Raw genomic sequence first — 17,001 nt, forward strand, 5'->3', positions numbered from 1 at the left:
ACTTCTTCGAACAAAAACAAAGTGCAAACATCCGGACCCAACACTAGATGGCGATCTATGCATAGCATGAGATTCCACAGCTCTACATGCCAAGAACAGATGCATACTGTGGTAAGTAGCATTTTCCTTGCGTAATGCACAAATACACAACACCATGCGTCTATCGCCTATCATACAACAGTTGTATCAATCCTGCAACACGTATTATGGTGCAGCTGTCAAACGCCTGTGGAACTAATATTAAAGCACAAGCTACGCCGTACATAGTAGTTTCTCAATATTGATACTAAATGAGGAACACATACACAATCGTAATTATATGGTGGTATTCCAGATGATTCCCTGCAATCATGCAAAAAAACTGGTGAGCCGTGAGATGTGGCTAACATATAGGGGAACGTGGCATGTGGTGGGCATTGTAACTTATTCTGAAATGAAAGACCCCTCCAGTACGGAGGGAGGTTTGACCCTGTAGTCAGGCCTTAAAAACCCAAGCGGTAAATGAACCGATGGGAACAACGTGACAACACGCATTAGAAGGTGATAGACACAAGGAAAATTTTGTAACAGGACACCACCAGGGGACTATTAATAAAGCGAACCAACCCGGAGAAATGCCCTGGACCTTCTGCTGCCATCAGTGTGGAGCAAAAACATGTTGGCACCACGAGGGTCATAAGACCATTGTATCCTACATGCCCCCTATATTTAAAGTTGTAATCCTTTTTCATCCACTCCAATAATAAAGGGATACCTTGGGAGTAGAAGTGGGATTTTTATTTCGACATAGCTTTCCCCAGACCCATTAATATGCAAAGAGCTCCCTGGAATACAGTTGAGTCCACCCTAACTTTTAAGAATCCTGGTGAACCCAATGATGAAGCATTCCACGTTTCAGGAGGGCCTCAAAACTGAACATTCTGATGCCAGCTCCTACTCCATCTACATCTATAATTTTCAAGAAGCTGCACTACTGTTCTGCATCCTGACCTCTCCTGCCATTGTTTCCAGATGTCTAAGAGCCGGCCATTGAATTGTTCCTCACACCGGCCTCAGCCAAATCTACTCCTTCGAGGCTACAAAAGAAATGTAGACTTCCAGAGCAGGACACACTGGTTCTCTGCTCAGACTCTCGGCAACCCCCCCCCCCCCCCCCCCCCTCCTCCCCACCAACTCTGTGGTTATCTTTGCAGAAAAGAGACCGCATTCCAGACCAGAAGAGTTGAACGTTGAATTCAGTGGGGCACAACGTTTGTGGTACAGCTGCTACCACCATGAAGGCTGCAAGTGCATTGGCTTTCTTGGACAGATACTACAATTTATTGGGATTCCTTACACAAATGCAGAAGACCTCCCTAGACCTAACCGAGAGGTCTCCCTCAAAGTGGTTAGTGAGGGCATGATGATCTCCAACCAAATAATCAGTGATGCTGCTGAAATGTCATTACTGGCAGCTCACAAGTACGGTCTGGTGCAGCCTTGAGAAGGAACTCTTGGCTTAGACATACGGCCCTCTAACACAAATCCCAACAACGGATTCTTAACCTCCCATTCTCCTGGTCCACCTTATTTAGCAGCCATACTTATGATGAAATAACCCACATGAAGTCCGAAATGGAATATGAAGGCAGTAGTCCTTGAAAAACAGAACAGCATAGGCACACCTACCAGCCTTACCAACTATGTTTTTATCTACAGAGGGTTCAAACTCCGCAGTGGTACCAAGGTAGGCAACAAAACCAACTGTAAAGACCTTAACAACCGCAACAACGCCACCAGCCCAGGGAAAAGCCACCAGTATGCACAAGGTGGAAAACCTGCAGCAGGCTCTAAACAATTAAACTCTACTTTACCCTCTTTTGTTGCCCACTATGGTAGGAGTAAGTATCTCTCATTTCCTGACAGAGTGATAGTTCATCACATAAGGTGCCTAGGTTTTAAGTATTGTATTGAATGCGTTTTCTCTCATGTTTACTAGTCCTCCACTGAATAGCGCACCAAAAACCATCCAATCAACATCTGCAGATGTTGCGCTTGGAAGTAAACATCCTTCTGCAGAAGCACGCAGTGGAGATTGTTCCTCTCAAGGCACGGTGATTTATTCGTTATTTTCTGGTGAACAAGAAAGCTCCCAGAAACGAGTTCAGACCCATTCATGATATGAAACTAGCCAGCAAATGGATTACAAGTGAGAAGTTTCGAATGTTAGCACTACATCAGATCTATCCCCAGATACACTAGGGAGACTGGCTCTATTCGATAGACCTCCGAGATGCATACTTTCATGCCCTCTTAGCCAAGAAACACTGCAAGCTCTTGGGGTTTGTCGTTGGTCCTGGTCATTACCAGTACAGATTGCTTCAGATTGGCCTCAAATCAGCTCCTAAAACTTTCTCAAAGGTTATGGCAGTGGTAGCTGCACACATTGGCAAGCTACAAATTTTCGTCTGCCTTATAAAGACAACTAGCTGATCAAGGCATCAACACCTCGTGAAGCTCAACTGCATTACCAGATAACAAATGGTCTTCTCCGACGACTGGGGTTTTATATCACTCACAGCAAGTGAACCTCTACTCCAGTCCAATCAATACATTACTTGGAGGCCTCCATCGACACCATTCAAGCAAAAGTGTATCCTTACGAGGAGAGACTTTTAACAATCCATCTGAAGTGTCACTCTCTCATGATAATCTCTCATCCCACAGTGAGAACAGTATCATCTCTGCTCGATGTCCTTGAGTATTTTTCTGACTCCAAACGGCTGTCTCCACATGTGACCTCTTCAGGAATGTCTTGAATATCAGTGGGATCAATTTTCTGGCAGTTGCGAGGACAAGATCACACACTCTCCAATGCAAAGCAGTCTGTGAAATGGTGAAGCTCTCTCACACATCTGCTTCAAGGACAGCCTTTTCATGAAAAAGAGTCTTCTTAGACTGTAGTGACAGATGCCTCATTGTTAGGATGAGTAAACCTGACAGAGCCATACATTTGTGCTCTTATTACTGATGCACTGCTAGAAGCGGGAACAACTCCCTCCGATATGTAATGTTCATCCTGGTATTCCATAGTACTCGTAATCAACCTGTACGTTTATCGTCCTTTACTGCTAATTATTTCATCTTGTTCTTCACCACAACGGAGATAGATAAGTTCAATCTGTATCTTTATTAAACATTTCCAATACTCGCTGTATGCCTTTCCAGGCTTCATGCAACAGTACGTGCAGATTGACCTCCATATTTAATCAGCACACCTTGTAATATCCCAATGCATTTCGAGCCCAGAGGGCTCTTCGTCAGGGGATTCTGAAACATGAGAAATGAACAGTTTTGACTCTTTCGGAAAATAACACCCGTATCCTATCAAACTAAAAGATAATACTGTGCATAAAATCACACTTTGTTTGAAACACTCTCCTATTCCCCTTATTACTGTGACTCACACTTGTTATTTACAAACTATCGCCTAATAAATCCAAATCTTCATGCTCACCTTACCCCACGCGCTTATTCAAACCCATTCCTCTCCATGCTCTCATACATTCCCCTCCATTACCTTACTACCTGAATGTTATCACCCTCACTCCTACATATTATCCCTCCTCTTCAGTCTCACTTACTTCAACATCTCTCCTCAGACAACTCTGTCCTCGTACTTGCTCGTACTTGCGCTGAATGAGTCCAAATGCTCTTGAATCGCTTTAACTTAAGTACCGCCCAGACGTTTTAATTAGCTACCCACGTGACTCCATCACTCTTGCTACGCACACAAGAATTCACGAAATATAACCAAACCTCTACCTCAAAAACTCTGATTCACACAATGCATTTTCCCTACCCCACAGTAATATCGGAATGTCTCTATCTGTTTTCGCTAACCCCCAACCAAATTGAGTACCAGTGTGATCCCTAACTATTTCATGACCTTACTAGATGACTACAATGCTTTGTGTTACCATTCAATCATTATTATCAAATTATTAGATTATATTAATGATAAAACATACTTGTGTAAAGAAATACGTGCAAAGCAAGTATGTTTTATCACTAATATAATCTAATAATTTGATAATAATGATTGAATGGGACAATATGTAGGAGTGAGGGTGATAACATTCAGGTAGTAAGGTAATGGAGGGGAATGTATGAGAGCATGGAGAGGAATGGGTTTGAATAAGCGCGTGGGGTAAGGTGAGCACGAAGATTTGGATTTATTAGGCGATAGTTTGTAAATAACAAGTGTGAGTCACAGCAATAAGGGGAATAGGAGAGTGTTTCAAACAGTGTGATTTTATGCACAGTATTATCTTTTAGTTTGATAGGATACGGGTGTTATTTTCCGAAAGAGTCAAAACTGTTCATTTCTCATGTTTCAGAATCCCCTGACGAAGAGCCCTCCGGGCTCGAAATGCATTGGGATATTACAAGGTGTGCTTATTAAATATGGAGGTCAATCTGCACGTACTGTTGCATGAAGCCTGGAATGGCATACAGCGAGTATTGGAAATGTTTAATAAAGATACTGATTGAACTTATCTGTCTCCGTTGTGGTGAAGAACAAGATGAAATAATTAGCAGTAAAGGACGATAAACGTACAGGTTGATTACGAGTACTATGGAATACCAGGATGAACATTACATATCGGAGGGAGTTGTTCCCGCTTCTAGCAGTGCATCAGTAATAAGAGCACAAATGTATGGCTCTGTCAGGTTTACTCAGTTGTATCAGCGGCTCGTGGGCGATCCGCTTTACTGGTCGCACGCACGTTTCAATTAAGTTTGCAAGTTGGTGTTGTTTTAAGAGATGGAGTGCATCCTCATTATCATAACTTCTACTCATTGTTAGGATGGGCAGCGCATATGGATCACCTTCACATTCAGGGAACATGGTCTCCGTGAGAGATGACTGCCTCATTAATCTCCTCGAACTAAGAGCAGTTTATCTAGCATTGAAGGCTTTTCTCCCGTCCTTCAAGACACAATTCCAGCCTGTTCAGATAGACAATATAACAATCATGTACTACCTCCACTAGCAGAGGGGAAGGAGGTCCAGATCTTTATCTCACGATCCCAGACAATTAGGATTTGGCTGATAACCGGTGACCTGCGGATCACCGCAACTCCTCTCCAGGTGTTCAAAATGTTCAAGCAGGCTCCTTCAGAAAAACCACGAATGGGTCCTTCATGACAAAGTCGTGCAAAACATTTTTAGAATGTGGGGTGCTCGACTCACAGTAGAAAACAAAAAGTGCCCGGTCTTAGCCTCAAGGTACTTCCAATAAGGGACACTGGGGAATGCCCTATTGATCGACTGGTCCTGCAAATTACCCCTGCAATGGTGGTTCACAGGCTTTCACCATATTTAGAGCGTCTAAATCTGAAGCTGCTGTGCAGCCCAGATCTTCTCCCGAAATTCGGAGGCCAGATGTTTCATTCCAATCTCTCCTTTTTAGATCTCGCTGGCTATCGCGTAAGCGATCGCTCAGCGAGGCTCTAGTAAAGGGGCTCCCAAAAGTGCTCCCAAAAGCGGATTGCATGGCGAGCACGCGCACAATCACGTGCATCGTGCCGCCATGCAATCCGTTTGGCATCCTACTTCAAAGGGTCCGCTCCCCCGCCTGGAATGCGCTCCCCCGCCAAGCGCGCGGGCCACGCTCCGCCGGGCTTGTCTTGTTTAAATTGCTTCTGTCCTTTGCCACAAATGCAGCGTTTCCTTTAAACAGAGTGCGCGCATCACTGCTTCTGCTATCCCCACCACACAAATACAGCGCGTGATAACATCAAGGTACTCCCTGATTTAGTCAATGGCATACTGCACATTCCTTGTGCAGTTATCTTGTCAATCCCTTTCACTTTTATAAAGTGGGCAGGAACCTAACTTGCACTCTGCCACCGGCACTATAAACACTTAGTTTCCACTGCGCTTTCAGTTTTATAAAGGCGGCAGGCACCTTACTTACTTAGACTCGCCCACCGGCACCTTAAAAAAAGTGAAAAGGCAGCAGGCGCCTTACTTAAACTCTGTCTCCGGCACCTTCAAAAGGCTGTCCGTGATTCCTCCACTGCCTGACAGCATTTCCGCCCGTCGGATTTTCAATACATTTTACTGCCATCAATTTTTCTTGGGTTGATTTGTTTTTGGGAGGTTTTTTTAAGCGTGAAATCAACACAAAGGTTTTGGAGTGTTTCACACCATCACCAGTTACATTACCCTCCCCACAGCTGCTCCGTCGTCATCATTTACACGAGCACTACTTACATTCCTGGTCCCTCGCCAAAACTGCTCTGTTTGACCTGCCCTAAACTCCACGCAATTAGGCTGTACATATCAGAGACTAACTGCCACCTCACTCGGCTCTTGTCTACAACACCTCAGGTTGGGGCACTTTTCGCTGCTCCAGGACTATCCCAGTAATGTAGTTTTCTTCTGTTTTTACATCCAGTTTCATGTGTTGTTGCAAATGCTTTTTTTTTTATATAAACATTTTCAACAGCTGTGTGCAAACAAGCATTGGCATAGCCAATAGGTCTCGCCTTTGGGACCTTATAAGTAAAAAAAAAAACTGAATTGTAAGACTTCACATTTACATTTACTGCATCCTAACTAAGAAAGTAAATGTAAACCTGGAGTCTTATACTTCAGTTTTTATTTTTACTTACAAGGTCTCAAAGGCGATACCTATTGGCTATGCCAATGCTTGTTGAGTTTGGCAGCATGGCTCCTGAGCTAGTTCTGAATGGGCATTTGAACCTTCCACAAGAATGCATGAACTTTCTCATAGAAGCTAAGCGACCTTAGAAAGATCAGCATATTCATTCACATGGAAGGGATTTTATATTTGGTGTTCTGACAAGAACGTGAACCCAAACACCTGCCAAGAAGACACAATTCTTCCTTACTTTTTTGGGCCAAATCCTGCTTACAATACTCTTTCATAAAAGTTAGTTTGTTGGCAGTTGCTGCCTACAGAAAATGTACTTCACAAACATCTTTTTTCCAAATTTCCATTATCAAAGATTTTTTAGAGGGGTTGAAAAAGCTTTTCCCTCACATAAAGCATCCATCTCCTCCCTGGGAGCTCAAAATAGTCCTCTCATGCAGGCCCATTCACAAACAGTCATTGCAACATCTCTTGAAAAATTGCTTTCCTCGTTGCAATTACATCGGCACGCAGGCTTAGCAGAATACTGGTGTTATGTTCCCATGAACCATACACCGCTTTTCATTCCAGTAAGGTGGTTATGAGGACTCATCCAAAATTTCTGTCTAATATCCTCTCATTTGTTAAGTATAGTTTTGATTTGATCTACAGATTTACATTTGATGCAGTAACTGATTCACATAAGAAAAAAGATAATTTACTAAATGTTAGCATTCTGATGCTCAGTTTATCCATGTCACCTGTAAACATTGAGTCATATCACTCATTTCCTTTTAGGTTTTCCTAGTTTATTCCCTTTTGTAATATCAAATAGACTTTTCCGCACTTCATCATAAAATAGTCATGATCATAATACTTATTCACCATCTGTGGAGGATTTGCAACATATTAGCAAGGATTTACATAAAGGAAAAACTACCTTGAGTAATATTGGAAATTGATGATAGTGATATTAAATGTAATTTAAATATGAATGAAAAGTCTGGAATTTGTGTAGGAATAATCTATTTACTGTAATATTTTATTTATTTTGGTTTTAGAGTCAAATTGAACATCTGCTTAGAGGAAACCATTTTAAATATCGCAAAACACGTGTTGGCAAGGACAGACATAGCATTATTATTTTTTTTGTTTTAAAATAAATCTAATTATCAATCCCAACAAACTTTGTGACACTGCTACTCTGAAATCTTGATCTGCCTGGTCCCTATTTAAAAAAAACAAAAGGCGAGTTCCGTGATTGTGAAAAGAAGTCTTTTCTTTTTTATTATCCTTAAAAGCGTTCTGGCTCTGTCTTTGTTTTTTGACTTTCCCAGAAATCAACGACCGTGATCAAAAACTACATGCACTGAAGGAGGTGCTGAAGAAATTCCCAAAGGAGAATTTTGAACTCTGCAAATATGTAATTTCTCATCTGAACAGGTCAGTCAGTCTAAGATTCGTTTAGACACACGATGTTTGGCTACAATAAGGTTTAAACTTATGAGTGAACTAGATTGAGTAATTACATCATTATAGAGGTGTTTTTCCACAGACATGATATGCTTTCTGACTGGACATATATGGCGTAAATCTGCATTTCTGCAATAATATGCTGGCTTTTTGTTTTTTGAGCCATGTTGAGTTAGAAAGTTTTGTTTCACCTTTCACAATAGTTTGAAAATGTTATGTGATAGAATTCAGACTTGGCTGTGGTAAACTGCGGACATTTTACAGACAACGCATTTACTGTCACCCAAGAGTCTTTAAACAGGGATGCTACTCCTAGAAAAGCATGGTAAATATGGCTGTGTTAAAAATTAGTGTATTGAAACTAGGACATGATGGATTGGGCAATTGAACACATTTAACTGTTACATTACTAGGCAGGACCCAGCACTATTATAAGAATGTAATGAAACTTGCATTGAACAGATAAATAATTAAAGGCAAACAAAGATATTCTGCTCAGAAATGCAATACACTTTGGTCTGCTATCAAAACCTGGATAGAAAATGTGTTGATATTTCTGTTGGAGACTTCTATCCACAGATTCTTCACCTTAGAAAAATCCACAGGCCTCAGACTAGATCTGGAAACTTTTGACGAGCAGCACTCCTGCGCTCTGGTAGGTGCCGTCGTTCAGCTCTACGTTGCCTCAGTGGCTTCATCCACGCTGGAAGTTGCGCACGGTGCCTGTTTCGTTGCCACCCCAGCACGCTGATGTCTTATAGAGTCTTCTAGCCGCAAATTCCTTACTTTAGAATTATCCCTAGGCGTCAGACTGGATCTGGATTTTTTTGTGAGCAGTACCCCTGCGCTCCAGTAGGTGACATCTTGCAGCTCCGCGTGGCATTGTTGGCGTCGTCCGCACTGGAAATTTATGTTCGGGGTGACTATATAGGCGTCACCCAGGTGCGCTGACATCCATTCTTTTCTTTCCGCGCCAGCTAGCACAGACCTGGGAAGATCTACTTCCCCTTAGTTCCTTTCAACTAGTCTTTTTCGACGCAAAGTCTTTTTTTTGGTTTACCTCGTGGTGTGGCAGAAATGTCATTGAAGAAGGCCAGCTTCAAGCCCTGCAGCACCTGTCACCGACAGATGTCAGTGACAGACCAGCACCTTGTATGCCTCAGGTGCCTGGAGCAGGACCATAACCCAAAGGTCTGCCTTTTCACGCACCCAGAAGCCTTGACGGAGCGATCCCTCAAGCTTATGACGGCTGGATGTGCATTGCCACAACGGTTGAGGTCCCAGTCGAGAGGAAGATACTGGGGGTGTGCGCGGAGCCCTTGGTCATCATCACACTCCAAGTCGTCTAGCCATTTGTGTAAGTTGGAAGTCCCACAGAAGAAAAGTGTCAGAGCATGCTTCGACTTCCCTCGTCTTATCAGCTGACAGACCAGGTGAACGTCACCACTCAAGGCCTGGCTCCACTCCTCCCCGACTTTCGCAGGAGCCAGAGGGACCCCGCCCAATTGAAAAAATTGAATGAGGCCATGCACCTCATATTTGGGTGGCCCCCTCCCTCCAGCGCGTCTTTGAGTTCTGAAGAGGCCCCTACTGGACACATGCCAGCGGCTCCAGCACCATTCAAGCCCCAGGGACCCACTGATGTAACTGGATCGGCACTGGTCATACAACCTCAACCATCGCTGACGCCGATCCCGAGTCTGACTCTCCCAGCACCATCCCCATTCTCATCCCGGACTCCGACTCTGATCCGTAGGGCGTTGTCAAATGCTAGCTCTGGTGCCATGCCTTCCAGTCTGGAGCCTGAGCCCTATTCTTATGGAGTAGGACTCGGACAGGAATAGGAGGGGTCGCTGGACCCTGAGGTGTACCAACCTTACAAATAACAAATGGACTGGTGTGAGGATTTGGGTAAAGTCAGTGAACTGGATACTTCTCTCATTATTTGTTTGCTTTTTCCCCCTGCCGTGGCTACGGAGGAGGGAGCTTGCTTCGCAATGGTGGTGGCGAGGGCAGCTGAGGTTCTGGACCTTAGCTTGCACTCTGTGGCAGTCGAGGCTAATGTCTTGGCAGAAGTGCTTCAGCCGGGAGTATCCCCTTCAGAACAACTTCTCTTTTTCAATGAGGCACTTATTGAAATCCTGCTTGGGACTTAGTCCAAGCCCAACACTGGGGCTCCTGTGAATAGGAAGTTTGCCGGCTGCCACCGCCCAACCCAAATTTCTCACACTACCCCAGAGAGCTTGGTGGTACAAACCTCAACGCCCCTTGTAAATTCTGGTGCATTCCCTACCACAACCCCGGACAGGGATTTCAAGAGGCTGGAGAATCTTGAGGAGAAGTTGTTTTCTTCTGTCAGCCTTGCACTGCGGTCTGTGAATACTGCATGCCTTTTGAGCTGCTATTCCCACACCCTGTAGGATACGGTTGTGCAGGGGCTACCAAACGTCCCAAGGAAGACCCGGGCCATGCTCTCCCAGGCTGTTGCCGGTGGGAGGGATGCAGTGAAGTTCACCATCTGCTGTGGGCTAGACACATCCCACTCAGTAGGCAGAGCGGTTTCTTTGACAGTTGCGCTGTGATGCCACGCCTGGTTGAGAATGGCTGGCTTTTCTGGGGCTGTGCTCACTCATGAACATGCCCTTTGATGGCTTCCATCTCTTCGGAGACCAGGCGGATTTGGCGCTGGAGCGCTTTAAGGACAGCAGTACCATGGCCAGGTCCTTGGGCCTTTCTCTGGCCCCTTGTCCCCCTCAATCCCCCGTTTGCTTCGTTCGTGGCCACGTAGTGTTAAACCACGTTTTTAGCCGCTCAGCCACCACGACATGCACGCTTCCAGCCTCTGCGTGGCCGCAGACATGGTTCCTACCGGCCCCGTGGGTCGAGGAGCCAGCAGTCAGGTTAGTCCACCAATCCCCCAGCAGCTGCAGCCTCCAATCCCTCCTAGTCGTAGCACTGTTTATCATCATGGGCATCCGGTGGGCAGCAATATTTGCCATCACTTGCCCCGCTGGCCATCCATAACATCGGATAACAAGGTGGGTTTTGTAGATTGTCCAGAGGAGCTACTCCCTTCTCTTTCGAGACCACCCCTTCCTCTGTGCCACCTACTCACGACAGGCCGACGGAGGACCACCTACTTCTTCTCCGCCAGGAAGTGATGGCTGTTTTGCCAATGGGGTCCTAGAGAGAGTGCTGACTCCAGAAGTAGGTTGTGGTTGCTATTTCCGCTACTTTCTGGTGCCCAAGAAGGATGTAGGCCTTTGTCTTATTCTCAACCTGCTCGCTCTCAATTTCTTTCTCAAGAAGGAACAAAAAAATGAATGTGTTCTCATGTAACACAACTGGTTCTATGTAAAGCGCTCTACCGGATACCTTCAAGTCAAGTTCGCGCTATATAAAACTCCGTAAAGGAAAACTTCAAGATGTTCACTCAGTGGTGTTGAACTTGCAGAATGCATACTTTCCCATTCCTGTCCTGCCTGCCCACAGGTGTTGCCTACGGTTTGCGGTGGGCCACGAGCATTTTCAGTTCGTTGTGCTCCTATTTGTCCTCACCAGTGCCCCTCGGGTGTTGACCAAGGTGATGCCGGTGATTCTCTATCAACAAGCCAAAGTCACACCATACTCCTTCCATCGGAGCTGTTCTGGACACGGTGCAGTTTCAGGCCTATCCTCCTGAGCGACGAGTCTACGATATTCAGGCTGATACCGATGTTTCAGCCTCTGTCCTGGATTTCAGTGAGTCTGAGGCTGCTGGCCCGCATGCCCTCCTTCATCCTGCTTGTGATGCATGCCCGTTGGGAAATGCGGGCACTGCAGTGGGGCCTGAAGTTCCAGTGGACATAGCATCAGGGGAATCTCTCCGACATGGTCCATATCTCGGAGGGAACTGCAAAGGACCTGCAGTGGTAGCTGGCGAACCGTGATTGGGTCCGAGGCAGACCCCTCTCCCTTCCCCAACCAAATCTCACTGGTAGAGATGGAGATCGAAGGACTCTGGTCTCTGGCGGAATCCAGACTCCACATCAACATGCTGGAGCTCTTTGCCATCTGACTGGCATTGAAAGCCTTTCTACCCTCCATCAAGGGAAGGTTAGTGCAGGTGTTCATGGACAACGCAACAGCCATGTGGTACTGCCACAAACAGGGCAGGTTGAGGTCTTGGACCCTTTCTCAAGGATCCCAGCGTCTCTGGACATGACTCCCTCGCCACGTTCTTCCACCGCAAGATCGCCGATATACACGACAGCTTCGGCGCCCAGACTACGCACCGAGCCAACGCCCCCCACCACCACCCTCTGCACCTGGAACCCCGTCAGCACGGATGACACCACCCACATGATGAACACCATCCACTCCGGCTCCCCAGCCGACCCCTACCCACACCACATCTTTAACAAAGCCGACTCCATCATAGCACCCCAACTCCGGGACATCATTAACAACTCCTTCGCAGCTGCCACATTCCCGGAGAGCTGGAAGCATGCGGAGATCAGCGCCCTCCTGAAGAAACCCACCGCGGACCCCACAGACCTCAAGAACTTCCCTATCTCGCTCCTCCCCTTCCCCGCTAAGGTCATCGAGAAAACCGTCAACAAGCCGCTGACCACCTTCCTCGAGTCAAACAGCTCCCTCGACCCATCACAGTCCGGATTCCAAGCAAACCACAGCACCGAGACCGCCCTCATCGCAGCCACCGACGACATCAGGATCCTGCTTGACAACGGTGAAACTGCCGCCCTCATCCTCCTAGACCTGTTGGCCGCATTCAACACTGTCTGCCACCGCACCCTGACAACCCGCCTCCACCACGCCGGGATCCAAGGAAAGGCCCTGGAATGGATCACCTCGTTCCTCTCCGACCGAACTCAGAGAGTCCGGCTCCCGCCCTTCCGCGCAGCGGCCACCAAGATCTGTGGCGTACCCCAAGGATCCTTGCTCAGCCCTACCCTCTTCAATGTCTACATGAGCCCCCTCGCAGCCATCGCACGCAAACACAACCTCAACATCATCTCCTACGCTGACGACACCCAGCTGATCCTCTCCCTCACCAACGAACCCGCCACCGCCAAAGCCAGCCTCCAGGAAGGAATGAAAGATGTTGCAGAATGGATGAAGCTCAGCCGGCTGAAACTGAACTCAGACAAGACGGAAGTCCTCATCCTCGGACCTTCCCCCTCCGCCTGGGACGACTCCTGGTGGCCCCCGGCCCTGGGCACCGCCCCCAAGCCCACGGACCACGCACGCAACCTGGGCTTCATCCTTGACTCCTCCCTCACGATGTCCAAGCAAGTCAACGCCGTCACTTCCTCCTGCTTCAACACGCTCCGCATGCTTGGAAAGATCTTCCGGTGGATCCCCACTGGAACCAGGAAGACTGTCACCCAGGCCCTCGTCACCAGCCGACTGGACTACGGGAACGCCCTATACGCTGGGACCACCGCCAAACTACAGAAAAGACTCCAGCGCATACAGAACGCATCGGCACGCCTCATCCTGGACATTCCCCGACACAGCCACATCTCGGCTCACCTGAGAGACCTGCACTGGCTCCCCGTCAGCAAGAGGATCACGTTCAGACTCCTCGCCCACGCACACAAGGCTCTCCACGACATGGGCCCCGAATAACAACACCCGCCTCACGTTCTACACACCCACCCGCCAGCTCTGCTCCGCCAGCCTCGCCCTTGCCACCGTCCCACGGATTCGCAGAACCACCACCACCGGAGGTAGGTCCTTCTCCTACTTGGCGGCCAAGACGTGGAACTCCCTCCCCACCCACCTACGTCTGACCCAGGACCATCTCTCCTTCAGGAAGCTCCTCAAGACCTGGCTCTTAGAGCAGTAGCGACTCATGGTGCGCACACATCACACACCACTCACCAGACGTGCCTCCCTTTTTTTTTTTTTACTTGCAGCGCGAGGCGCGCACGCTTGTTACAGTAAGCCGTCTTTGAATTGTGTTATTCTTGATTCTATGCAGTTAAAGTGGTTATTGGTTCATATTGGACCTACTTTGTTTAATCAGGCTGTAAAACGTGTTCTTGAAGGATCATATGAGTGGCTGATAAAACTGGAAGTCGGAGTAAACGGCTTTACATTTTTCGGAGTTTGCCCTTTTCTGTATTTATTTCCGCCCCCCAGAAATACATTTGCCAATCAGAAAATCTATGGCCTGTGTTAATGAATGCGTTTTAACTGGTCCAGTATTGCAACTGTAAACACTGATAGAGTTCAGTGATCTCAGGAAAACTAATGTACGCAAACTTTTCACACACTGTTTAGTGACGTCTCATCCTTTAGCAGTAGGAGGTGAAGGTCACATTCCTGGAGCTCACCATCCCATCAAGGTGTGACACCCATTTTTCCATACCTCCCTCATCCTCTTTCTCATGATTGTTGATCCATTCACTCATGTCTGCCCACACTCTCCGTTGAGGCTCCATCTACATACTCAAGATTTTGACTTGAAATATTTCTAGTGCAAAAATGAAGGTTGTTTTCCCAACTCAACTGATCTGCCAAATTTCTTTACTCGTGCGTCTAGTGACCAGGGGTGTCCAGCTGGTCGATCGTGAGCTACCAGTACCTCACTGCATGTCTTGGAATCGCTGGCTGCCTCTCACTTGAGTTTTGTTGTATACTCCTACCTCCCTGCTGATGCAGCATTTTTAAAACTCTGCACTCCTCTTGGGGGCGGGGGAAGGGAGAGGTGGCAGGACTAGGGCGGCCTTCCTCTTCTTAAATAAACAATGCCATGCCGCTGCCTGGTAAGAAGGCTGCGTTTAACATGTCTCTTTCATTAACATCAGTTTTAAAATACTGAGGGTTATTTTCAGAGCTGCACTGTGTATTTGTTTCATTCCTTTCTTGCTCCTTTCTTTCTTTTTTCCTCTCTTCTCCTTCCCTCTTTATTTCTCTTTCCTGCTTTTATTCTCTCTTCCCGTTTCTTTCTCTCACCTTTCTTCTCTCTCTCCTCCTTTCTCCTTTGTTTCTTCCTTTCTCTCTTTTCTCCTTTCTTTTCAGTTTCCTTTTTTCTTTTTTCTTTCTCCTCTTCTTTTATCACCTTTTTCCCCTTTCTCCCTTCAGTTTTGCCTTTTTGCTGTCTCTTCCTGCGGTTTCTTTTCCTCTGCTTCTATCTTTCCTTTTTTGTTTTTCCGTTATCGGTCTCCTTTTGGTCTATTTGTCAACTCTTTTTCATGGTTGTTTCCTTCTTTCTATACTTTGTACCCTCTTTCTTAGTTTCTTTTTCCTTCTCCTGCATCGATTCAGGGTATATGTAGTTTATAGTTCCATCAAAGCTAATAACTCTTTCATTTCCTCCATTACGTCATCAAACTTGGCTGAACAGGAATGATGGGTTTCTCAGTGTAATGAAGTGCCACTACCAAATGATTCATTTTACAGCACTATTTCCCAAAACTCTTTATTAAATATCTATCGTTTTTAAAGACAGTTGTTTAAATTAATTTCTGAAATATACCAATAATCCACATGCTTACATGGTTCCTCCGGAGATTTATTTTTTCAACAGCAAATCTTGTACATACCTTGCAGAAAATGGTGTGCCTTTGACACTGGGAAGCTGCTCTGGCTGCATTGGCATAGCCAATTGGTCTCGCCTTTGGGACCTTATAAGTGTTTAGCCATGCAACAGTTGATTTTGTTGCACCAAGGATATTGTGCTGAATAACTAGATACTTATAAGGTCCCAAAAGCGAGACCTATTGGTTATGCCAATGCTTGTTCTGTTCATTCTTTACTTGACCCAGCTGAGCTCTGTGAGGGCATGTTAAAAAGTTATCTTTCTGCCATCTCAACATTTCTGCGGTAGCCAGACCAGCATCCCTTTTCAAATCTCCTATCGCACATAGGTTCCTTAAAGGTCTCCAGCACATGTTCCCACCAGTGCCGGTTATACCCCCAATGGGACCTCAGCCTGGTTCTTACATTCCAGATGTACGCTCCCTTTGAGCCGCTCAACAACTGCCCATTCAGGCTTTTAACCATCAAAACTGGCTTACTAGTGGCAATATCTGAGTCAGTGAGTTACAGGCACTGTCTACAAATCCTCTGTACCTTACCTTCAACCCAGACATGCTGGCCCTTTGAACTTGAGCATCCATCTTACTGAAGGTAGTAACTCCTTTCTATGTAGGCCAGTCCATTACTCTGCCTAACTTTTAGGCTCCACCACACTCCTCTAAAGAAGAGGAGAAACTCCACTGGTTGGACCCAAAAAGAGCATTGTCGTTCTACCTTGATCACACTTGTGAGTTTGGTTGGACGATCAACTCCTCACGGTGTATGCCTGAACCAAGAAAGGGGAGGCAGTGCAGAAGCGGACCATCCTGTGAAGGATCGTTCTCTGCACCGCATTGGCCAGAAAACAACCCCCTAAGGATTTGCGCACTCACTCTGCCATAGCCAGTGCTGCGACCGCTATGTTAGCCTGTAAAGCCCCTATCCTGAGTGCACTATTGCATGTAAAATTGGGTATCATGGTCTTTTGTTTGGCCGTAGCATCATGCTAATCCAGCATGTACACAGAGGACTGAGCTTGTCCCTGGTATGTGTTTCAGAATCTATTCTGTGACCTGAAGGTTTGCACAAACCGTGTCCTCCTTGTCGGTATAGGACTACTGTACATGCCTTGGGACAATCCCATAAAGCTGTGGTGGCAGTATACCAAGTGTTTGTGAGTCATTACTATGAACACTATTTGTCAAGGAAAGGGTAGTCTACTGACCTGTCATATATAAAGTACAACTGAACTGCAAGTTTACTCCACATGTATAAAAAAATATAAATACATTTTACTGATCACATCAATCTCCGCAATTTCAGACCTATATTGTCACTTCAGCACCTACAAAAATGA

General features: G+C 46.2%; 1 protein-coding gene across 2 annotated transcripts in view; it reads left to right on the forward strand.

Moving 5' to 3' along the window:
- ARHGAP35 (Rho GTPase activating protein 35) overlaps positions 1-17,001 on the forward strand; it is a 409,579-nt gene that overhangs the window by 365,963 nt on the left and 26,615 nt on the right. For both annotated transcript variants that reach the window (XR_014968680.1, XM_085625658.1), the window contains one exon: positions 7,982-8,087. Coding sequence is in view for 1 of the 2 variants with exons in the window: in XM_085625658.1 (XP_085481784.1) it covers positions 7,982-8,087 (106 nt within the window). In the remaining variant the exon portion in view is untranslated. The remainder of the gene's footprint in view (positions 1-7,981; positions 8,088-17,001) is intronic.

The sequence above is a fragment of the Triturus cristatus genome, chromosome 9 (assembly GCF_964204655.1).
Source record: "Triturus cristatus chromosome 9, aTriCri1.1, whole genome shotgun sequence".
In the NCBI taxonomy this organism is placed as follows: Eukaryota; Metazoa; Chordata; class Amphibia; order Caudata; family Salamandridae; genus Triturus; species Triturus cristatus.